Genomic DNA, 25,210 nt, shown 5'->3' with positions numbered 1-25,210 from the left:
GCTAATCCCCTCTCCAGTTATGTGCACCTCATCCAAGAGTTCCCCTCCCTCTCAGTTTCTTTCTTTATTTGAAACATACTCAAAAGTAACAGTAAACAAAGTATTTGCCAGAGTAGCTAACGATGATGATGACATGCAGCCGGAATATAACCTGATAAAGAACTACTGTTACAAAGCTGACGGTTTACATACACTCTCAAACACACATGTGCACACACACACACACTGATTCTTTTTTTGTTTTATTCATTTTTGTTTTGTTTTGTCAGTGTAAAATAAATCCAGCTGACTCCTTGGCCTCTATTGGACATAAACAACTTCTGCATACCATAGTAACACAAATGGTTATTCATCTTTTCCCAATTATCCCAAGGAAGTTCTAAATAAAAACTAAACAAATTGGTTGCTAGTGTTCTTGTTTGACATGAGCAAAGGATTTTGTTTGATGAAATTAATAACACAGGTTGTCACACTGGATATCTAGTTGTATATTTTTGCGGCAATATTTCATTAGCACATTTGACATGTGATTCATATTGATTTCAGAAAAATATTAATATTGGGATACTGATTTCAGCACAACACAATCATGCTGACCAGAATTCAATATCTTCATTTCTGACAACAAAACAACCAACAACCAACTGCTGTACTTGGTAGACAGAGATACATCTTTTACTGTTAAAAAGATGCTTTATTGGCAACTTGCTTAAAGAAAAAAATATGCGGTATGCTACTGTGACAAAACAAAGTGGCTTCAGAAAGTATTCACACGTTCCCTTCTTGCACTCTTTGTGGTGTGTTTTAAATGAATAAAATACCATTTTGCCAATCAATCTACACTCCATAACAAAGTGAACAACAACAACAAAACAAACTGAAATCTCTTAAGTTTTCCGAACCTTGATTCAGTACTTTGTAGAAGCCCTTTTGGCAGCAATTTTAGCTTTGAGTGTTCTTGGTTAAGTCTCTGCAAGCTTCGCACTCCTGAAGTTGATCCTATTCTTCCTGGCAGATCCTTTAAGGCTCCGTCGGATTGGATGGGAAACGTCTGTTAACTGCAATCTTCAGGTCTCTCCACCTATGCTCTATGCCACGACTACTGAGTGTATATTGTTGGGTAAAAATGGCAATTTTATCCATTTAAAATTCCATATAATGAAGTGTGCAAAAAGTGAAGGGGGTCTGAAAACTTTATGAAGCCTCTGTACCTTCTTTCTTGCTTGCAAAAATAATACTGTTTTAATAAGAGTGATCTGCATGACTTAAAAAAGTTGAACACACATTTGACAAATTAAAAACGTACCAAATGGACCACAACAGAATACTGAAAGATGTCACATTTTCTTGCTCCTGAACCACACACATCAGATGAGTCAAAAACAATCATCTTAGAAACGTTTTCACATCATCTCGCTGTCTTGACTGTGATAGGCTCGTGCACAACTTTGACAAGCCAAAAAGATATATTGGATATTATATTCCCCCAATAACACATATCCAGGTTACAAAGATGACCAATATGGCACATTTACCAGCTGCTACAGTGACTGTTTTACAGTCATGATTAAGCTGGGCTTTTTGCCACTTATCTGCATTCAATCTAAGTCTGAAATTATAAGAACTTCCCATCCTGATCTACGTTATGCACACCACCACAGTTTATGACTGACCTCTCTTTACATAAATATGAGAACATAAACAGAAGTTTGTCAACTTAAGGAAAAAAGGGCAAATATTTCCCCTTTAGTTGGATGAGAAATGTCATGTGGGGAATTGATCTATCCTTATTTCAACATGTGGCAAAGCTTTCATTATTTTTGTTGGCAAAACAAGATAGTTCAGTTAGATGGCAAATACTGATGTAAGAGCAGAAAGCCGCCTGCTGCTCACGGTGACTGGGAGAGGACGACTGTTGCCTCAGCTATTCCTTCTGTCAAACTCTTTAGCTGAGAAAGGGGGATACTTTTAGTGTTATAATTACACTTAAGGAGCAACACTAAATCTTGTATGGAGAAAATGCATTGCACCCCTAGATGGCAGCGCAACCATCGTTCTCAAAGTGACCTGTTTATCTGCGTGTTAGTTCTACGGTCCTTGCATCACAGCCACTAAATCATGAAAGGCAACAGACTAAAACTTCAAACAGTTTAAAAAAATCTAAGCTGTGATGCAGATGTTCATATGTAAAAGTATATGCATGTGAACCCACAATCAAGTAAACTGAGTAGTTCTGCAAATAAAGAAAACCTACAACAGAAAAAAGTGTAACTCAGTGCAGTTTGCAAAGTTGATATATCACCTGGATAATAGAAACAGTCACTGTGCCAGTCAGTCAGTTTCTTTGTGAAATGAGGATCCTAAATGCTTCTTATCATGACTATAAATGTCATAACCTATCAGATAAACATTTTTGCTCCTCTAAAAATTAAACCTATTCTTGTTTTCCTTTCCTCTTGATATATCATTTTTACAACTATAACAAATGTGATTCTGCTGGTGCTGAGCCTGAAAAGCATGCTGCTCTTTTCAATTGTGTGAATTCAAAATGTGGATCTGAATTCCTTCACTGTTGCTCAGTTAAAGTGATCATAATTTCTAATTATAATAAAACCAAATGAGCTACAATTAAAACACACACACACACACGCACACACACACAGACGCACGCACGCACACACACACACGCACACACACACGCACACGCTTCCCCCCCTCCTCAACATCCATGGCCCTGCTTCTGGCTGACAAAAACATGCAGATTTGAACATACTGTTCCATTCATAATTCACATCCTACTGCATCTATAACGTTATCCTCTGCGTGTGCTGAAGATTCACTGTTCCTGTCCCTCCTCACTGTGCCTAGGATGCAGGTTAGTGAGCCAAGTCCGCAGCAGTTCAAAGCCCCATCCGTTGATGAGTCGCCCATGACCGACCAGTTTTAGAAAACCCATCATTTCTATATTGCAATTCTGAAGACTGTCCTTGCCAAAAAAATGAAACATTATCTCTCTCCTGTTGATTCCCCTCCTGCTTTGATTTTATGCAGTTGGAAGAACAATCTGAAGGACAGGCTGCAAACTTATAGAGAGATACTCTTTTTGGCTCATTTGTATAAAAATCCTCATTCAAAAGGAAAAAAAGAAGAAAAACCGGGAGAAACACAAACTCCTTTTGCTGAATGAATCAGAGACAAACACTATGTCATGTTGCGTTTACTCGTCACAATCGGGCGAGCAAACTCCACAAAGTCATCTATGAGGACAGGCCATGCCCCTGAGGAGAGAAAGGAAAACACTGAATATGTATCAATGCAATCTATTACAATAATGACTTAGTGGACCAATTCATCAACTTTTAATAACATGCAGATCACTTTAATGCAAGTTATAAGGCATTACTCCGATGTGATGTTTGCCGTAGTCAGTTCATCAGGGTGACTGACTGAATTATCAGAAATAGTGTTTGTCTTGTAGAGATTGTAGAATTAACCCCTGAAATGTAAACACATTATTGTATCCTGCTTTGATAACCTCACCTTCCTCATCATAGTTTGACATGTCGTCTGCAATCATATTGCCGAAGTCCAGAAGGAGGTTCCATGTGTCCTTGGGAATTGAGCGCTTGTGATGTTCCTGAATGCAGCACAGTAACAGGAAAAGAGTAGGAGTTAGGAGTTGAACATTATTAAAATTTCCTGTGCATTAAACCATACAACAGTCTGGAAATAAACACTATCTTTGTGAAACTTAGTTATTGTTATGTATCAAAGATGGCTGCTGTCTATAGTGTTGCTGTATTTGACTGTATTCTATCAGACTGTTTCTAATAGTTTTGCTTCCCAGGAAATGCCGAAAACTAGGAAACATTGGAAATGTATGGATTTGTGTTTGTAATATCCTGCTGACACAAGATTTGATCTCTCACCAGCAGGAAGCAGTTCCAGAGATCCAAAAACTTGAAGCGACCTGTGAGAACTAGATTCCAGTAAGCAACAGCCATCTCAAGGTCTAGGACACAAAGTAGAGATTTTCAACTTCTCATAATGTGATTATTTTAATAAAATAAGAACCTGTAAACCTGAAAGTGACAAGATTGACTTTTTCTACATGTTCTTATGTTCTACAGTACGTGTTTAGTTAATGTAACGCTCACCTAAACCTTTCTGGCCAGGGTTCTTGGCAAAATTGAAGGTAAACTGGTAGAAGTCTTTGAACTTCCCTGTGTCTTTAAGCTCCTGCTCTAGTCTGGGAAGGATGGCCTTGAGTTTCTCAGGACTGTCACAGCTAGAGGAGACGTTAGGAAAATAACAAATCCTGTTATTATGAGTAATGGTGAACGGCACACAAAGACTAGTGGGTTTCTGACAATGTAAGTTGTAGATTATGCCATTGAATATACAAGACAGTTTCACAAACAAGTTTCACAACGTCTTACTATTTCCAAATAATGAACACATCCTTAGTGTGTAGAGAATACAGTGGCATCAAATAGATTTCAGTATCACTGTTGCTCACCCTAGCTCAGCCATGCCATCCAGGAACTCTTTCCTGCTGAACTCGCACTGGGTGGCAGCTCTGAACTTCCATGCCACCACAAGTATGCTCATGCTAGCTGGGTCCAGCGTCAGGTCATCACAGAACTGCTGGATCCCATCAATGCCTATCTTGTTCTCATCCTGGGGGTCTGCACAGACAGATGAGAAGAGTGAGCAAGACAAGACAAGCAAACTATGCTAAAATTTACTTTGAAACTCTTGCCTTTGTATCTGTTGTAGAGCTGGTCCAGCTTCTTGCGGTCCACTGAGGTTTTCATGGATTCTTTGTAGTAGAGGTCTGGGTTCTGGAAGTAGTTGTCCGTGGCGATTTCTAGTTTCCAGTCATTCTGTGTCAGGCAGTAGACGGCTGTCCTCTCCCCGGCCTGTGTGAAGGACATGAACTGCCGAACTTTGTCCTTCTGCGATGACTTCAACTTGTGCTGTAAAACAAGCAGGCACACAAGGCAAATGCAGAGCTGGAGTCGCCTTTTAGGGCCTATTAAGCCTCAAAGCCACTAGCTCAGAAACCACCTGGTATCAGAATACAACATGTCTACATTTTTTAAGAATATGTACCATGTAAGCACAATATCAAGTTAATTATTTGTTATCAAAGCAGAATTTTAACAAAGAGCTTTAAAGTTATCAAAAAATGTGGAAGCCCTCATTGTTTCAGTTTTCACTGTGTTTTAGTAGTGCACATTACCAAACAAATGATCACAAACTTATTGCTACATCCACATCCTGGGGCCTTCCGGACCCCTGACAGGTGATAATCCAGTATTGGGTGAATGGGATGAAGAGAGATGCATGAGGTGAGGCTACACATTTACACAACACACAGCCTAAACTTGACTGTCCGGTGTAGTTACCTGAACATTAAAGATTGTGACATTAAGAGTGCAAGGATTTGATTTCTATTCAAACCTCTTATCTGGAAACTAGTTTCTGTACTGTATCTGTAACTTTACACAAACACAGTTGGAAGTGGATTGTACTAAATAACACGTGCCATGACTATAAAATCTGGTAATTTAGAAAGTCAGTCTCATACCATGCGTGCAACAGCTAGTATAAGTGCATTACGGGAAACGACACTGTCACTTCCAAATGCACCAGCACAAGGTTCCGTTAGTTTACAAAAAATACCTTCCCTTGTTTATTTACTCTATACGGTCATCGGGAGGATTGCACGTTTTGCAGAACTGCAGACCTGACCCACCCAATGACCAAACAGCAAATTCGCAGTGACAGCCAGGCCAGTTTGGTGACCTAGTTTCCCTAGGAAAGGGGACGTTTGATCCTGCAGGCTCTCTCCAGACCCGGGGCAGCATCACATGCGAGGCGAGTTACCAAAAAGGGAAAGGTACGTGCGGCAAGTGTCCGATCTCAAAATACCAACAACTGACCTTCCATTTCCCTCATATTCCCGACACACATCACCCCAATGCGACACTTGGCTGAGGACACCCCGATGCCCGTATCGGTGTGCCCTCTTAACAGTAGTGACAGCCGTTATCGGTTTTTGGACTTGTTTAACGGAGGCAAAGAATTTCCCCTGTTTCTCATTTTTAATCTTACCTACCATTTTACCATACGCTGTTTTGGCCCACTTGATATCCAATTATCCCTGGTGCGCATGCGCAAAACCAACTGCGCTACTGTAGTTGCACTGGGTTCATGGGAAATGCAGTTCTGTAGCACTGCAATCCCAAAAGCCCTGAGTTTTAAACACCTTCAGCTTTATGTCTTTCACTCTTACTGTTTCGACAAAATATGTACTTGTTAAAGTGCTTCTACGGAAATATATTAGAAGGAAATTGTCACATTATTAAGTTTATATTAAACAGCCTGTTGGCATATTAATTCAATCAAATTTGTCTATGGCAGTCGATGAAACTCAGCTCTGAACTGAACTTCGTTGATGGTATTGTTTTAAAATTCAATTGTAGCTAGCTAGCTGGTGTTACACAGTGTTAAGCAACAGTAGATTTAACATGGCCAGGGATCCGAGCAGCTGCCGCAAAAAATATAACATCTAAAAAACTACAAGTCCCATATCAAAGCTGATCAACATGTTTCGGAAGTAATCTTAAAATGGATCAAACTTATATCGACGCGATTATACTATAAAAAAAACAATGCAGCCGTTGTATAGTTTCAGCCACAGTTCATGTTGGCGTTCTTTTGTGACACGCCTTAATGAGCTGTTTCCATAAAAGTTGCTGATATGAATGTAGCTAACGTTAACCATTTAGCTAACGTTAGCTGTGTTAGCTTTAACGTTGGTGTCATGGAAGTGCGTTAACTCAGCTGAGTTGAGCGGCTGTGACAGCTCTGAGGAATTTGAGGACTAACTTAGCTTTACTTCCACTTCCAGAAAAGAAAGCAGGTTGACCTTTATACTCATTAATAACTGGTCCAACTTCAACTGGGATTTCATCAACAGCAGTCGCACCTACCTGGAAAAAGTAACGTTAGCATTCCCCTTTGCTAACACGAATAATGTTATAACGGTTGGAGGTCGAAGTCAACATTAAGTTGGTCGCCACCGGTGAACGCCCGCACCGACGCTGGCTTCAGCTATGTGGCAGGGGAGGAGGGGTGGAGGTGATGGTGGTGGTGGTGGTGGTGGTGCGGTACAACAGCATGATTGTTCCCTTCTTCTTCAGCTTCTCCTTCAGCCGAGAATTGGAATTGAGAGCCACGGTAGTGCACATATTTTGCAGGTAGTTGCAGCTTTTCTTTATCTTTTAAAAAATTGTGCTCAATGAGCAATCTGTTTGAGCTAATTCATGGTGTTTCCGGAAACATCATTCATGCCTGGGGTGTGTTTTCAGCTTTGTATAATGTTACTCTTGGCTGTCATTATTTATTTCATTTTCATTAATTTCAGTAGTTTCTTTCCAATTTACATTTATATGTTTAGCATTCAGCTGTTTGTATTTATACTTTTTAAACATGCATCAGTATAGAGTAACCTCCAGGTTTTTAGTAGCCGACATTGACAACCAGTCAAAACGTCAGTGCAGGTCAGTGGTGGAAAGTGATACATGTACCTACAACCTACTGTGCCTGATTACAGTTTGGAGTTCCTTGTACTTTACCTGTTACATTTCATCCCACTTTATACTATTACTACGACAGAAATGTTGCACTTTCTACACCATTACATTTCTTTAACAGTTATACTTCTTATGATCAGCTAATTAAATATGACCCATTGTTATAACCCCCTTAATAATGTGTGAATTGTGCTGTTTATTGATTTATAGCACCAGTAGCAGAGTGGCTGCAGTCCAGTTGAAGGAAGGACAGACAGAGGAGGAGTTTGGAAAGTAAACATCACTCAGCTTGACTCATGCTCACAAAGGTGCGGTACAGCTTGGGTGTGAGTTGAATGCCTTCAGTCATTTATGTGTCAGCAAGCACATATGGTACGAGTTGGCATGCTAGGTGTAGGCAGACAGAAAGCTCTACTGGAATTTATACATGTTATATGCTCAGTCAAGTTATGGTGCTATTAGCTACTCCAAGTGACCGGCCACAGTATACCCAGCTGTTGTTAAGGCTCTTCAGCTGTGATCAATCTGAAAAGATCAAGCTGTCTCTTAAGATGACACTAAAAGAACGGAGTAGCTCACATAACAAATAGATTATCTTAAAATTTAATAGAGATATAGTCAATATCTGTGCTTAAAGGGATGACTGACAATTCTTGTATTTCTATATTTTCTTTCTGGGATTAACAAATCCCATAAAAGACCAAAACCAACAAGGTGTTAGTTCATCTCTCAATACTTTCCCACTTCCCTACCTTGTCTGTGGCTCTCAGCAACAAGCCCATTTGTCCCTACTGAAGACATAGACCTTTAAAAACAAATATATTCTTAATAAAAGTAAATAGTGTATTAGTTAGGGAATATTATTAAGAAATATTTCCATTTTCCGATTTGGTTAGCTAGTGAATTATCGGGGCAGTGTATTAACTCACCCAGTGCGGTTCAGCAGTGTGTCTCACTGATGTGTTTTTCATAGTTCTTTGGACAACAATGCATCTCTCTGTCACAAAGAAATCAGCTATATCAGGCTTTGCATACACGTATAGTACTTGTTAGGGAGATCTGTTCATTGTTTGTTTGGTCTTTTCTTGGGATTTGTTGACAATAAAAAAACAAAAGCTAACTAGACATATCCTTAAAACTCTCCTGATGTCTCCGCTACACCTTTTGAGTCCACACATATAGTATTCTCCTCGTTATTGTTTTTTGTTGTTGATCTTTGTAACAACCATGCTCTTTCTTTTTCCATTCCCAGATTTTTTTCTCTATGTCAATCTTCACATTCGGGTGAAGACAGAAGTAGAGTTTTGGATGCAGGTTGTATGTTGGCTGCTGTGCCTTGGCACGGCGGGGGCACTTGTGCTGCATAAGGACCAGGTGGCCCAGCACGCCATCAAGCTTTATCGGAGCAAGGGGGCCACACACGGCCACAGCTGGGTGACCAGCAACTGCAAGCGGCTGGTGGGGCTTCTGCGTCAGAAGAATGTGGTTGTCAGGAAGCTGGCAGCTGCTGCTGATGCTGTCAGACGAGACAAGGCCCTTTCAGAACCAGAGAGGCTCTTTCAGGTACGGGACTGAGAATAAATACCTGATGGAGCAAAAGCCCTCTGTTTGGATCATAATGCAACCTTTTGTTAGTGACTGTTGGGCTTTATCTTTTATGCCCTATTTCACTGGAAGTACATAGTGTGTGAGACTGAAGGTCTGCAACTCTTCAGGGTGGAGTCTTTGTCTCTCTGTGTGTTGACACAATAGCTCAATAATAATACTTGTTCATATTTCATAGACCACTAACAGTTCAGGTTTCACATAGAGATGGCCTGGTTGGATTAAAGCTGCAACAATCCTTTTCATTATGCATTTTGCAGTTATTTGTTTTTTTGGTTGACCAATTATTCTTACGGTTTAGAAAATGTCAATCAGTGGAAAATGCCTTTTACAATTTCCCAGAGGCCCTCTGGTCAACCAACCGCTCAAAACCAAAATATACTACATTTACAATGACACAAAACAGAAAACTGCCGTAAATTCAGCCGGCTGTGTCATGTGTACGTGCCAACAGAATTGTTGTCAATACATAGAACTTTGCATGGGGGAGACAGAAACTATATGCACTATAGCTTGAAATGATGAACTGACTTGTCGCTGGATGATTTTTCTGTCAAATGACTAATCGATTAATTAACTAAGTGTTTCAACTCTGGGTTAGATAATGGCCTGTTCGATGGCTTCTTTTTAATCACTTTAAAACTTTTGAAGCCACATCAAGTGCAGTATTTTTCTCAGAGTAATGACCATTCATGTTACGTAACATCTACTTTGTCCTATTTAATGTGTCTCGTTTCTGATGAAGACACCTAAATTGCTCTCGTATAGTATTTCAAAATAAAGACTACAAACAGAGCATGTCAGATATTTAACAGCTCAATGGCTGACTGGTGTCTGCCTGTCTGCATTCAGGTTCACACTCTGGAGGTTTTCCAGAAGGAGCTGAATGAGAGCGAGCACTTGGTGTTCCAGGCAGTGCACAGCCTGCAGAGGGCGTTGCAGGGAGACTACAGGGACGTGGTCAACATGAAGGAGAGCAGCAGGCAAAGGCTGGAGGCCCTCAGGGAGGCAGCTATAAAGGTGAGGTCTGCACATAGAGCTCAACAGTGCCACCCCTCCTCCGAGAGACCTTGGGTTCCGGAAGTAAATTCCCCATTGAATTCTCCCTTTGACGTCTGGAAAAATGTGTTTTATAAGGAGTTTTAGACCATGACTTACCAGCTACGATGTGACTTACAACATACAATTTTGAGTGGAAATTTTATATATATAATTTTTATTATTATTAATTCAAATATTGTTGGTTCATTGAAGAATTGTTAAGTCTATTGAATGTAAAAATCGTAGAACTAACAAATAAGTGGTTAAAGACCCATTTGTCATTTTGCTTTATGTGATAATGTCATGCAAATATAATAATATTGATGTCAACCACACCGCCCACCCCTAGGTCAAAGGTATAATAAGAACAATATATTTAATTTGTAATAGACTTTAAATTTACGCAAATCCCCAAGCGCTACATGATAAAACAGGTAAGTGCTAAAAATAACAACACATGGAGAGCATGGAAATAAAAATAAAATGAAATAAACTAAAACGATAAAGAAAAAGGGCAAGAGTTCAATCAATAGTATCATGTAGAATTGTATGTCCTATGAATAACCATCTTTAGTGTGAGTTTCCTGTGTGCATGCATTTCTGTTAACATGTCTGTTCTGTCGGGCTTTGCTCTCACCGTTCAGGAGGAACAGGAGTATGTGGAGCTGGTGGCGGCTGAGAAGCACCAGCAGGAAGCTATTAAGAGCGCTTTAGCCCAGAATAAGACTCTGTCCATGCTAGACGAGATCCTGGAGGACGTCAGGAAGGCAGCAGACCGGCTGGAAGAGGAGATTGAGGAGCACGCCTTTGACAACAACAAACAGGTCAGTAAACAGCACTCAGGGACTTTTGTTGCCTGATAAAACACTTCCAGACTGAATCGTCATGACTAATGAGATTGTGGTTGCAAATACACTTGGGTGTTTGACAAAGATCAAATTGTGCCTCTTTCCATTGTTTGTGTAGATGAAAGGCGTAAATGTAGAGGCAGTGTTGAGAGTGGAGGATGACGAAGAGAACGGAGGCAAGAGGAAGAATAAGTCCAAGCAAAAGGAAGTGGAGGATGACCTGGGACTGAGCATGCTCATCGACTCGCAAAACAACCAGTATGTCCTGACCAAACCACGAGACTCAACGATGCCAAGAGCCGACCATCACTTCATCAAGGTCACTTTATTCGCCCCGCTCATGCGTGACCCCATTTAACACATTAGAAGTAGACCCACTGTATTCATTTGGTTTGAATCTTCAATCATGCGTAGAAGAGTGTAGTTTCTAATATTTAGATGTGAGTTTAACTGTACCAAACTGTTACTGCCATGTTTTTTGCAACATGTATGTTTAGGACTTGGTGTCGGTGGTGATGCTGTCGCTGCCCTGTGGTTGGATATGCAGTCTGGTCGGTCTTCCTCCCATGTTTGGGTATATTATCTGTGGGGTCCTGCTTGGTCCCTCTGGCCTCAACACCATCAAGGTGGGTGTGGTTGTGGGGGGTGGGTGGGGGTGAGATTGCAGTGTCAGCATGTCAGATCCGACTTACCGAGCACCAGTCTGTGCTAGTTGTTCATGTCAGTGTCTGTTTTGCAGTCTATGGTCCAGGTGGAGACTCTGGGGGAGTTGGGTGTGTTCTTCACTCTCTTTGTGGTGGGATTGGAGTTCTCACCTGAGCGACTTCGAAAGGTAAACAACCAGGGATTGAAATTTAGGATTAACATTGTACAACAGCTTCAGTTTTAATAAAAGCTTGTTTTGCATAACTAAGCAATCTGCAATAATGCCATGTTCAGTTCAGAAGCCAAACTGATTTTCGTAAAAGCATTGGGTTACAGAAGAAGTTCGATTGTAAGGCAGTTTTTTGCATTATATAATCGATACACCGTAACACCGATGTGTTTGTGTGTGTGTGTGTGTGTGTGTGTGTGTGTGTGTGAGTGCAGGTGTGGAAGACATCCGTCCAAGGCTCGTGCTACCTCAGTCTGTTGATGGTGGGGGCCGGTTTAGTGTGGGGACAAGTCCTGCATATTCGACCCACCCAGACTGTCTTCGTTTCCACTTGCCTCTCTCTGTCCAGCACTCCACTTGTGTCCCGCTTCCTGGCAGGTGGGAGCAGAGGGGACAAAGAAGGTATGTAGGTATGTCTGTGCACATAAATGAACATAGATATACATTCACATTCAGTTGTTTTTATTTGTAGAGCATTGATTAAGAGTTAGGTCTTCCTGAAAGAATTTACACTGAGCTACATTTCAATCAGGAGAGACTGGTTGCAGATATGCGACAGTTATACACAGCATGATACATTGTATATTTATTTGGCTAACCGCTGAATTGATTTAGGATAGCATCAATTAAAAGTTAGGTCTTTCTGAAAGAATTATGCTGAGCTACATTAAGTAATAAGTAGGAGTAATTGGCATGTATTTCCCATGCAGTTATACAGTATGACATATTCTCCAACAAATCTTAACATTAAGAAAACTGCCTTGGATACTTCACTTGTATTCAGACTTGTTAATATCCAAGACAAAGGGGCTTTGTTCTGACATGGAGCTGTAGGACTTCTTGTTACTTTTGATTAGGGTTTGGCGGTATCATTGTATTACGGTATACCAGGGTATTTAGAAATGATTTTCAATACCATCAAAAATACAGACGCGCCTCTATCTCCTCTTGCGAGTTGTATATTAGACACATAACATTGTAGGCTAGACAATATCATACATGCTACAATAACTTCTATTAACAGCTGCTCAGCTTTTAAATTGTAAAATTTTTTTTTGTAATATTTTTTTACACACAAATGCTGTCATATACCCTATGCCACAGGGAAATTTAATTAAGGTATACAAAAAAATTTAATTGATAATAGAATTTGATATCGCCCAAGCCTAGTTTCGATCTGTTTTGCTTGGGAGCCATTTGTGATTATCCAACAAGCATACTGCAGAAAGATATGAAGACAATCTAAAGCAATGTGAAAATATAATTTAGGTTCAATACAATAAATGCTGTGACACAGTATATCTCCATACATTAGACATATTGTATTTAGAGATGAATAATGTGAGTGTTTGGGACAGGTGATCTGGACTACAGCAGCGTTCTCCTCGGGATGTTGGTGATGCAGGATGTTCAGCTGGGTCTCTTCGTCGCCGTCATGCCGACTCTGATCCAGGCACAGAGTGGAGACTTGGACAGGTCAGTTAGCTTTTTTTTTTTTCTTAGCATTTATCCTTTCCTCAACCTAAAACACTTTCAGCTTAATAAATCTGTTGTCCTCTTTGTGAAACACAGCTTCCTGTTTGGAAGTCTTCGCGTGTTCTACCTTCTGGCCCAGGTTCTGGTCTCTCTGGCTGCTGTGCTGCTTCTGTGTTTGATACTTAAAGCATTCCTGATTGGCCCATATTACAAAAAACTGCACGCTGAGAGCAAAGGCAACAAGGAGATCCTGGTGCTGGGGATGGCAGCTTTTGTCTTTTTCATGCTGACGGTATGCACCTAGCGTTTTATTAGTTATATCCAAGTTTTCCTGCATTTCTTTACAACCATCTGACAGTTCTCATCCATTGCAGCATTATTAAACCTCCTGTGAAGAAGCTTTTTGTCGTTGATTTGTCTATCACTGACTGATACTGTAGGTGACGGAGCTTTTTGATGTTTCTATGGAGCTGGGCTGTTTCCTGGCTGGAGCTCTGCTGTCCACACAGGGTCATATTGTGACCACGGAGGTCATGGGATGCATTGAGCCAATCAGAGATTTCCTTGCCATCATCTTCTTTGCCTCTATTGGTCAGATGCAACATGTCAATTAATGATTCATGATTATTAACATGTTAAACTTTTAATACCTGTGAGATTTCACTAAATCATGTTGTGTGTTTGTGTGATGCTGCAGGTCTCCACGTGTTCCCAACATTTGTGCTGTATGAACTCACCATTCTGCTGGTGCTAACGCTCACACTCGTCATTATGAAGGTACAGCACTTTTCTCTTTTCTTTTTTTTTTGCTCTTCTCCAGTTCACCTTTGCCACACTCTTAGTCGCTCATGTTGCCACTTTACTCCCTGTTTTCCCTGCCAGTTCATGATGGCCGTACTGGTGCTGTCGGCCATCTTGCCTCCAGGCTCTCGACACATTCGGTGGATTGTTTCAGCCGGTCTGGCTCAGGTCAGCGAATTCTCCTTCGTCCTGAGCAGCCGTGCACGTCGTGCTGGAATCATCTCCAGAGAGGTACTCTTCAGACAGAAAAGTGCTCAGCTGGTCGTTGGTGACTCGGTCCATTTTTATATTCACTACTGGAATTTGTTTTGGTCCAGTTGGATTACTGTTATTATTATAGAGAGCAGTAGGTTGATGCAGTAGACTAATCGAGTTTACATTGTAGGTTTACTGTAGGTTTGGTGTATAAATGTAATGTTAAAATGCAATTAGGTCGAGCAGACGGAAACATTGCAAGCTCACCTTGAATCGCCTATAGATCAATAACGACTCAAGTGACTTGCACAACTGGGAGGAATTTTGTGAGTGAATCACAAAAAACCCAAGTCCTTAAAAGGAATTGAGTTTGCCAGCCCTAATCTAAACTACTAAACCACAATATTCTTAAAAATATTTTTTTCTTTAGAGCAGTTTAGTATTAGGAACAATGTGTTTAATTCATTAATTCTTATATAACAGAAAAGAACAACATTGCAGAGTATGTAATTTCCAATGTAATTTTTACGTTTAAATCCCTTTAGGAAATGTCAAACATTTTAAAGGTACATTACAAAATACTTATCCCAACCCAGGTCTTGGCCATAGTGTAACAATTAATGTAGATCAACATGAACATTAAATCAACCATACAAAACTAAAACCCAGAAAACATAAATGCACACCCAAAACATTAACAGAACTAAGTTATTAAAACACACTTTGACAAGGACAAAAACCATTCAGAACATCATTTTTTCCCATGAGCCTTTGCACCTCTTCAGCGCAGATCAGTTCAAATGAGGCCCGCCCCTCCCTTACAGAAACTTAAGGTCCTTAGTTATCTCTGTTTAATAGGATCTGTGCACTGCATACTTCTGCTGATTATTACAAACAACTAATGTGATTTAATAATGAACATGAAAGAATAAGTAGTGACCACTAAAAAGTAAAATTACAACAAAATCTGTGTTTACAGTGAGATGAGACCTTTAAACTTAATCTAAAATCAAGTTGAAGTCAAATAAAAGTAAGGAGAATTATCTTGTACTAGTACAGTGGCCGTTGGAACGGATTGATTGAAGGCCTGTGGCATTGCTGCTTGTACAATTCTCCAGAACCACATCGTAAATGTACCTCTTTTTTCTTTTTTATGTGTACCTATGTCCATATAAATCTTCTTGAGGGGTCGAGGTGGAAAAAATCAAATTGATTTACCCTGATCTAAAAGTCATGATTATTTTCTATTAAAAGTAAGATGTACTAAAATACAACCCCAGCAGACAAATACACAAAGCATAGTCCACATATACAGTATAATATGCGGTATTTAAACACTGTAGGTGTCGGTGACTGTGTTCATTTTAAGTTGGAAATGCTTAGGATAGTAATATCTTTCTCAATTCTTTTACTACTTTCTCTCTGCTCAGGTGTACCTGCTGGTTCTCAGCGTCACCACCCTCAGTTTGCTGCTGGCACCGGTGTTGTGGAGAGTTACCACACACAAAGGGGTTTCCCGGGCAGAACGCAAAACCGTTACATGACCAGACCGGCTTCAAGGCCCCGGAGGTTCCCGTGGAACTCTCACAAAAAGAGGTTTTATTTGGCCCTTCAGAAAGCTTGGACCAAATCTTCTTCATTTAACAGACTCTGTCCACCACTGTTTCTGTTTGTGAAGGGCACACAACCTGCACCGTCCAAGTACTGGTACTCTATAGTGTTTAAGGTCTCATTTGATAACACATAACAATAATTCAGATAATGTCTATTAAATTGCAACATCGCTGAACCCCTCCGTTCTTCTGTGACTTTTAAAAAGTCACTGATGACAATAAAAAAGCACACCTGCTCGACATTCCAGCGGAGAAGCAAAAGCACTTCAAAAAACAGTCTTTTCAGTTCTGATGTCTTTAATGCACTTATGAAGAGAAACAGATACTTCCCCTTCTGAATTAATGAAATTCAGTGGAATTCCTTTTTTCCCCCTGATTTTCAGCTGTTTCTGTACTCTCAACCCAAAGTTTTTCTGATTACTTGTAATAATCACAAGGTGAAGGTTTACCTTCACATCTTGTCTCTTGTTTCATGTAGAAGTAAAATGTATATATATTTTTTATTATTAGGGAAAAAATGATTCTGTAATTTACATTGCCTCATTTGACCTCTCTGATCTCACATTACCAGTACGGACTTTTGGGATATTGCTTGTCTGGCTTACCCTACCCGCTGACGTACAGTGCATCCACGGATGTCAGGACCCTTCCGTTATCTCCGCTGTGATTATGCAAGGGTACTGTGCTGCATCTGGGGCTAAGCGCCCCCCTAAGATGATTGTGATTGGTTTAAAGAAATACAAACAACCTGGAGGTGTAGCCAGACCATACTCACGCACTGACACAGCGCTGTGGAGATAGGTCTGGCTACGTGAGGCTAGGCTACTGCGAATGTCCGATTCAAATCCTTACTGAAGTGCAAACCTTCTATCTGCTTTATTTAATAAATGATACTTGTAGATTATTGTAATCATTGTACTACTGTGAATTAAGCTGTAAGGGTACTCTTCAGTGTTACCTAAAAACTACAACATTTCCTTTTATAAAGTCTGTATTCATAGACATTAGTGAAAAGTAAGTACTGGAGATGAAAAAAAAAATAATAGAGAGCAGCTCACAAAAACTAAAACTGCTCATCAGAAAAGGCAAACGTGCACTAGTTACATTGAATGTCAAATGTATGTGCCTGCTCAACACTGCTCCACATTAAAAGCGAGGACCTTGGTGTCTTCTCCTGCTGTTAATGTCTTCATCTTTCATAATGTGCAATGTGTATAGTGTAGTGTACAAGCTACGTACAGGTTATACTTTGTTTCAAATTTTCCTGCAGTATGTCCACACAGAATGGTATTGTTTTTTCAAAAGTGTGCATAGTTACTTGTTGGTGGTCATGGCGCAAAGAGATGCTGTTTTTGTCAAATGTTCAAGAATTTTTAAGTTGTTGAATTCATTCATATATTTATAAAAAATAAGATGACACTTATATTTTTTGCTTGATTTATTCTGTATCTACTCTGTTCTTATAATGCAGTGCTTTCTCGAGAGAACATTAAATTGTATTGTCTAATAGTAAAACTCATAAACGAAATCAATCCCAACGAACTAGCCACACATTTTTTAGCAAGTTCATCACTTTTCATATTCTGGCATTTTTATTTTCCTGATTGTATTAAACTTTTCTGAACTTGTACCTCTTATATGATGGATGACTATGCTATCCATGTCTCCTCACACATCTGATTTGTTATTTTGATTGACGCTTTTAACTTTGTCCAGTTAGTCAGTGGGCCAACTCATATTGAGGGTCACAGTCTTGATCAAGTCTGCATCGGGGATATTGCCGAGCTCTCTGGAATTTCTCAACATCCTTTCATTCCACCATAAAGCAATCTGACAAAAAATATTTCCACATAACAGTAATGTCTGACTGTAGGGCAGACCAGTGTACAATCAGAGAGGAATTATCAGAACTACCTGTTTTATTCATGCAGACCTTAATAAAAAAGATTTGAGCAAATTTCGGCAAGCAATGTTCCATACAATCCTTGTTAAATAAAAGCATGTTAGAGAGAGATGTATCTCTCTGGCGTGTGTGTGTGTGGGTGTGTCTGCGTGTGCTTGTGTGTGCGTGTGCGTGTGTAAGCCGATAACCCACAAACTCTGCAGTCAGCAGATTTGAGAGAAACTTCTTCACCATCATCCTATTAGCGGTGGTAGACGGTAACCAGTTACAAATACTTCACGACTGTAGGCTACTTGAATAGATGTTTTGAGGAATATGGATACAACTTTATAACAAGATAGTTTTTTTGGTTTTAGGATGTAAACTACACAGTACATTTACTAAAGTACATTTTAGTTACTGTACTTTCATTTGTGCTTATATTGTTATCTGTGCCAGAGCAAAAATATCTCAAAATAATATTAACAAAATATCACAAACACCATAATATAAGGAAAACTAATCTAAAACGCTGCAGTGCCACTACAATCTGCTTTTCTTAAATCAACCACAGTCCCAGTTTACACTGCACTGTAGGGGAGACTGGGGAACAGCACGACCACCATGACCTAGGAGTCATTTAATACAACTCCTTTATGACCACTTTCCTTCTCACCTTGTACCTGAAGTTTCATAGCTGTGTGAAGAAGTATGCAGATTTTACACTTTGTTTTTTTTTCTAAACATCTGAACTACATGTGTTAGCGAACTGTTAGACTTTAGTAGTAGGGGGAGAGCCGGGACGATGGAACCGTGGGAAAGTTGAAACATTCGTTTTCTCAGAGTGCAACGATGAGAGACAGACTTCCTTAAGTGAAACCATACAGCATGTTAACCTCCTTCGATATGTCAGCCAGTTTGCACTATTGTGTCTATATTGCCAATACATCTGATTCTGATTGTTGTGTATGTGTTTTGTTATATTTTATATATATTAAAGTTTTAAATCCTATCCCAAGTTTTGCTTCTTCATTAATTTCTGCTAATTTTAAAGTAATAACACAATTGGTATCATGGTTAAAGTTTTTTGAAGGTGAGAGGAATGTCAAAAAGAATGTTTGGGCAACGTTCACTAAAGGTTGCAACGCTAGGATAGCGTTAGGGGAACGTTCTCTAAAGGTTGCAACGTTCAGGTTACGTTAGGGAAATGTTCTCTAAAGGTTGCAATGTTGGGGTAACATTAGGGGAACGTTCTGAGAACGTTCGATGCAACCGAAAATAACTTTCCCGGAATGTTGAGAAAACGTTTCAATTAACCAACACACAACCAGAACACAACCACACCTAACCTTCAGGGAACAACCAAAAACAAACGTTCCCAGAACGTGCTGGGTAGCTTCCTGGAGTTATCCTAGACTGACGTTTTTTTGTATGTGCAGTGGCCTAACCCACGTAAAAATCTAGTGAAATGACATTTTCCACAACAGACACAATTTATAAATTGAAAAACGTACTGTTCTAGCTATAAAAATGGCTTAATTACCCACAGTACACAATTCAATTACTACTTCAGAGGCCTAGACGCTTCATGATCGCAATAGATAATAACAGACATTCACAAAGACATATAGCCCAGTGAATCCATCTAAAACAACACCTTTTGGAAGTACCATTCATGATATATAGTAACATATAACATTTGTGGGAAGTTTACATGGCTTAAACTGTATGTTTTATTTGTCCCCCCCATGCCGTTTCATTCGTCCCGTCCAAGAGGGACAGATGAAACAGTACACCCGCACAACTTATGCTGTAATAACTCCTGAACAGTTTTGTTCAAAGCTGAAGATGGAACTGTATTTGACAGATGACAGGTGTAGATTGCTAGTGACAAAATATTAGCTTTCAGTGCGATTATGTTTAATGAAAAAGTGTTTCAACTGTCCCGGCTCTCCTTATTGGTCTGCAAACATCAACTCATCAAGAAAATAATTTGTAGAAAATATCTGTAGGCCATTTGTAAAAAATGTCAGAGAGGCATGACTTTCACATGCAAGCAAGACTTCTCATGGTTGAAGAAAATCAAATGACAGAGCTTAATTTAATGACACTAGTGTGACAACTTTCTCTTCAGCCTGCTGTTTAACCATGCAGGAACACGGTTGATGAATGGTCTGAGTTGATGCTGTGTGACACTTTCTGTTGTGCTGAGGCAGCCGACATGCTGTGGGCACGCAACAGTTTGACGGTCATTACAAAGATTTAAAGATTTTATTTTTTATGTCATGGTAAAATCTAAAAATCATACAAAGAAGGTCATGAATTACTCAGCGAAGCATGACATATGTTTATAAAAGCACCATGGTCAGTGTTAGATCTGATAGTTGGTTTTTCCTTTGAAATACATGTTTTTGTTTTAAACCCAAAAACATTTTGTTGTCTGAAATGGAAAACTAAAGTTAAATAATGGGCCAATTTAGTTTTTTCCACCTTCTATCTATCTATCTATCTATCTATCTATCTATCTATCTATCTATCTATCTATCTATCTATCTATCTATCTATCTATCTATCTATCTATTTAAAAACAAAATAGGTCAGTTAATTTTTTGTTTTTTTTTGATTTAGACAATAAAAATAAACAGGGTATTTTAGTTTATTCTTTCATTGGTTCAAAAGAAAAACAAACTATCAAAATGTACACAGACCCATAACACACACATTTACAGGTGGGCCCATACTGTTGAATACAAGTGGTTTAAAGGTTGTTAAATAGTAGTCACTGTTGATCTGTAGACACCTGCTCTATCTAGCTTTGATACTGACATGTTAGGTGTTGCATGACTACTGGAGGTCTCTTCTCTTCTGCTTCTCATTTTTCTGCTTTGAGGGAGAAGATGACTTTTCCCTCGTACGGGTCATGGAAGTTTTCGTAGCTGATCTTGTAGGAGACCACTCGGCACTGGATCTTGGCTTTCTTCTCTCCGACCAGGCTGAACCGAACAGCTACCAACGGGTTGACATAAGTAGGCTGAAGAAAAGGAAGATGGCAACTATTGGTTACTGGTGTTTGATTTTTTTTCTTTAGGTTATACGTTACATGTTAATACAACTTAGAACAAATAGTTTTACATTTTGGGAACTACGCTTATTTACTTTCTTGCTGAGAGTCAGTTGACAAGATTGATGCCACATGCTACCGCTAGCAGTTAGCTAGCTTAACTTATAGCATAGAGTGTGCAAACAAGAAAAACTGTGAGCCTGGCTCTGTGCAAAGGTCGCAAAATTCACCTACCAGCACCTTAAGTCTCACATTATTTCTTGTTTAATCTGTACAAAAGATAAAGTTTGTGGTTTTATGGGGAGTTGTGTGCCAGGTCATCACAACGAGGTTGCCAAGCAACCAGTGGATACTGCAGGAAGTCATTGCAAATTGTCATTCTGACCTTGACCTGTGGCCAGAGCCAGGCTAGCGGTTTTCCCCTGTTTCCAGTCTAAGCTAAGCTAACTACCTGCTACTTATCAATCGTTTCCTCTAACTCTCGGCAAGAAACTGTGAAGCTTATTTATGTCAAACTGCTGTTTTAAGTCTTGTAAGCATTAATAACTTAAATGTAAATGTAAAATGTGCTGTATTTATATAGCATCTTGATTCTTGCTCACCTGTGCCAGTTTTCCGTAGTAAGGGAAGTAGGAGGGATCCATAATTCCCCTGTCAGGGAAATAGTCGATTTTGGCCACATTTTCTTGTCCGTCCTAAACACACACACACACACACACACACACACACACACACACACACACACACACGCACACACACACACACACACACACACACACACAGCAGAATGTAGCAGGAAGTCTGTTACAAACCGGGGTTGTTCCGTTTTAAAGATATAGGTTTAGGTGTATGGCAAGTGGGGTCTAATGAAAATAATTGCATTATAGGAAATGTAAGATCCAGTGAATACTGGGACTCAGTATATCTCGGCCTCTACTGAATCAATATAATTATTCTTCCTTTAATTGTCTTCCAGGAAACATTCCAACTTTATGGAAGTGCTACACTAAATCACTAGAGCAACCCTGAAATCGGATTCATTTTTATTATTGCATGGTGTTAAAATGAGTTTATGCAGACAGTTGTTGCTTACCAGTACAGTGCAGTTGACATAAACTGGATGATCAGTGCTATTAGAAGGCAAAAAGTTGATGATCTGCAGAGACCAAAAAGAATATTAACATTAATTTAGGGTTATTTAATATGTTTTTTTTTTAATGTACTGTAAGATCCAAGTTAATCCAGAAGTGTTTAGCAGGATGTTTATGAATTAAACATACCCTGTTCATCTTAATGATGACACAAGGCATGCTGCAGTTGTAGCCGAAGGTTGGGTCCTCAAATCCTGAGCAGGCTCCCAGCATGCTTTGCGTGAAAGGGCATGACCACTTGGTGTGGTGAGGGGCAGAGAAGGTGTTCTGGATGAAGTACTTTCCCTTTGTGCAGTTATAGTTGTTACATTCAAGCTGCTTGGTGTCATTGTAGGCTGACAGAGTAAAGCAGAGAGAAAGATTTAAATGTATTGGTTTGTGTTAAATATTAAGGTCCAACAGGGTCGAAGGAGGAAATACTAACGCTTCAGGAACTCATGAAGGATGTTGGCCATCTTCATCCCGCTGGCCTTATCAGATGTGTTGTAGAAGATTTCAACAGTTTCTTCCCCGTAAGTGTCAGGCCAGACCATCACCCCTGAGAACAGAGAAGCAAAAGGAGAACTGGGTAAGTGAGGCTTAATTTAGATTGTCATTGTCTGAACTCCTTCTTGTTGTTGTCGTGTTACCTGGAGATTTTAGCCGATCTTGGTAGTCCGGGGTGTGCGGATCCAAGGTGTACATTAGGGACCAAATGGCCAGACAAAAGAGCCCCGTCATCACCACGTAGAAGGCCACATAATACAGACTGATGTACACTGTCAAGGAGAGAGTGTATTATTAACACTAACACACAGTCAGGGTTACATGTTTATGGCGACCTCTCCTCTTTTTGTCCAAGCCCTCTGATGTTACAAAGTTTCTTATTTTAAAGCTTTTTCTGCTAGTTGTTGAGTATGTACTGTATTTTTTAGTAAACACTAGATTAAATGCGAAAACACTCATTAAACAAAGGAGGGTTTTTAATATGGTTACAAAAGTCTACCTTCACAGAGGTCAAGGTGATACAAGCTCAATTTAATCTGATTGTAAGATCAAACACGGGTGGAGGGGGGGACTCTGGCAAAAAATAGAAGCTTATCACAGCAGCAGACTTATCTGTCTTTGTCCACATGCAAACAAACACCTCGCTGGGGAGATATTTAAAGGACAGAAAAAGTCACACAGGTACATGATGTGTGTTTGTCTTTTACTGCCTGCAGCACACACATACATACACACACACGCACACACAAACACACATATACACACACACACACACACACACACACAGTCGTGTCTGGCTATCTTTGTGGGGATCAGTCATTGACATAATGCATTCCCTAGCCCCTTACCCTAACCTTAAACATCAAACCTAAATGCCTAACCTTATCCCTTACCCTTACCCTAACCATAACCTAACTCTAACCCTACTCCTAAAACCAAGTCTTATTCCTCAAAAAGCCCTTAAACGTTAAAGGGACCAGCATTTTGTCCCCACAAAGCTGTCAGGTCCCCATAAGTATACTGTATTCACAGTTTTTGGTCCCCGCAAATGTAGCTAAACCTGGCCCACACACACACACAAACACACACACACAGACAGACACACACACACACACACACACACACCGGGTTGCATGTGTGTGGTGCCTCTTTAACAACACAATATTCACATGCTCATAAGACACAAAGGCATCAGAGTATTGTTATAGAAATTGGATTTGGAAAAATCTAAATCTGTACTTTAACTTTCATTTGAGCATTTGAAGTTCAATATTGGTAAAATATTTGATATGTGTTCCCGTTTGTTTCAGTTCTTCTAGACGTACAAAATAATATATACACATTTTAACACAGTATTGTATTCTATTTTACCAGCATTATATACACATTTATATTATATTTTATTTTTATTATGAGGCTACTGCCTTATTTTATGTCTTAGATTGTAATTAGATTTTACTTATGTGACTTTTTTTTAAATACACATTTATGTGAGCATTGTTGGATGGAGCAGGGATCCAAGAATCTTATTACCATAGATTGCTTCACTGTAATTGTTGTGCACATGAAAATGAAGAACATTACAACAAGACTAATTAAACCAGAAAAAATACTTTTTGATAACTGATTCCACTTGAAAGTCCTTTGTTGTGAGGCAAAAACAGAACTAATAAAGTATTTCTCAGTCATTGATGGTGACATAGGTGACTGAATGTTTGGGAGCCATGCTCACTAGCATTGCAAAAAAACGTAAAACAGACAAGTCGATCCTCACCAGCGGTGAAGCAGGACAACATTAAGCAGTTAATTGAACCGGGCCTGCTACTACGCTGTACAATGGAGTTTAAAGAAGTCATAATTACCCCATTTCTCTGGTGTTCTCCCCATTAACGTCCCATCGTCAGAGTTCCAGACAAAACGGCCAAAGTCTTCACATCGTTGCCCACAAGTCCTCTTCTCCTTCAAGGCGGCCATGATGAAGCTCTGTGGTGACCAGGACCAAAAGCCGCCCTTTTCTTCCCTTCACTCAACTCTACCTTTTACTTCTCTTATTCCCTCCCTCGCTTTGAGATTCCAACAGTAATATGTCTTTCTCTCTCTCCTTTCTGTCCCTCCCCAAAGATTTTGACGCACTTTCAGGTTTGTGCTAATGTCTTGTTTGTCCCGGTCTCATTCTCTTTTACAGTAATTTAAGCTAAAACGTACTCCCCGGATGTGGCCCCAGTGTGATGTATGTGTTATCTCTTATTCCCTATTTATAAGGCCGAGATAAAGTGGGCATGCTGGTAGGGAGACTGAGGTGGGCCAACGTAGAAACAGGTGAACTTCCTTCTTAAGCAACAACGTCCTTCACTCCTTGGAGAAACCTTAGGATCACCTTGAACACCCAGGCAGCTAATGACAACTGTCAAGAGGACCGACTGCATATGATTTGCTCAGATTTAAATTATTGGCACACTGAAACATAAACCAAAGCCTGCTTCTGTTTGATTTGTCCTGCAAAAGAACCTAGGAAGAAACATTGTGGAATATATGTACTGTAACAATGTTATCACCGATTAGATCAACAATAC

General features: G+C 39.7%; 3 protein-coding genes across 7 annotated transcripts; 1 reads left to right on the top strand and 2 right to left on the bottom strand.

The window, feature by feature from the left end:
• Positions 1 to 473: 473 nt before the first annotated feature.
• On the bottom strand, positions 474 to 7,217 carry dcun1d2b (DCN1, defective in cullin neddylation 1, domain containing 2b). Of its 5 annotated transcripts, none has more exons than XM_034879602.1 (7): positions 7,002 to 7,217; positions 4,763 to 4,979; positions 4,520 to 4,688; positions 4,158 to 4,288; positions 3,930 to 4,012; positions 3,541 to 3,637; positions 474 to 3,278 (listed from the first exon to the last, which is right to left on the bottom strand). In XM_034879602.1, exons 2-7 carry the CDS (start codon positions 4,935 to 4,937, stop codon positions 3,202 to 3,204), a joined length of 732 nt encoding a protein of 243 aa, XP_034735493.1. In that variant the 5' UTR covers positions 4,938 to 4,979; positions 7,002 to 7,217; the 3' UTR covers positions 474 to 3,201. The 5 variants fall into 5 exon arrangements, with proteins under 5 accessions (XP_034735493.1, XP_034735484.1, XP_034735515.1 ...); XM_034879593.1 differs by lacking the exon at positions 7,002 to 7,217 and adding an exon at positions 6,125 to 6,411; XM_034879624.1 differs by lacking the exon at positions 7,002 to 7,217 and adding an exon at positions 6,121 to 6,143.
• Positions 5,729 to 16,543, top strand: tmco3 (transmembrane and coiled-coil domains 3). The gene is made up of 16 exons (XM_034879545.1): positions 5,729 to 5,905; positions 7,212 to 7,268; positions 7,815 to 7,912; positions 8,857 to 9,167; positions 10,062 to 10,229; positions 10,895 to 11,074; positions 11,217 to 11,417; positions 11,596 to 11,724; positions 11,838 to 11,930; positions 12,188 to 12,374; positions 13,331 to 13,448; positions 13,545 to 13,740; positions 13,889 to 14,039; positions 14,146 to 14,225; positions 14,331 to 14,480; positions 15,875 to 16,543. The coding sequence occupies exons 4-16, from the start codon at positions 8,913 to 8,915 to the stop codon at positions 15,986 to 15,988; spliced, it is 2,022 nt and encodes a 673-aa protein (XP_034735436.1). The 5' UTR covers positions 5,729 to 5,905; positions 7,212 to 7,268; positions 7,815 to 7,912; positions 8,857 to 8,912; the 3' UTR covers positions 15,989 to 16,543.
• Positions 16,544 to 20,586: 4,043 nt separating this feature from the next.
• LOC117949401 (potassium-transporting ATPase subunit beta-like) lies at positions 20,587 to 25,067 on the bottom strand. Its single transcript, XM_034879639.1, has 7 exons — positions 24,500 to 25,067; positions 22,781 to 22,909; positions 22,576 to 22,689; positions 22,281 to 22,486; positions 22,094 to 22,156; positions 21,603 to 21,695; positions 20,587 to 20,970 (listed from the first exon to the last, which is right to left on the bottom strand). Exons 1-7 carry the CDS (start codon positions 24,609 to 24,611, stop codon positions 20,812 to 20,814), a joined length of 876 nt encoding a protein of 291 aa, XP_034735530.1. The 5' UTR covers positions 24,612 to 25,067; the 3' UTR covers positions 20,587 to 20,811.
• Positions 25,068 to 25,210: the final 143 nt, after the last annotated feature.

This window comes from Etheostoma cragini, chromosome 1 (genome assembly GCF_013103735.1).
Source record: "Etheostoma cragini isolate CJK2018 chromosome 1, CSU_Ecrag_1.0, whole genome shotgun sequence".
NCBI classification, from domain to species: Eukaryota; Metazoa; Chordata; class Actinopteri; order Perciformes; family Percidae; genus Etheostoma; species Etheostoma cragini.
Note: the sequence above shows the minus strand (reverse complement) of the source record. Positions and strands in the feature narration are given on the sequence as shown.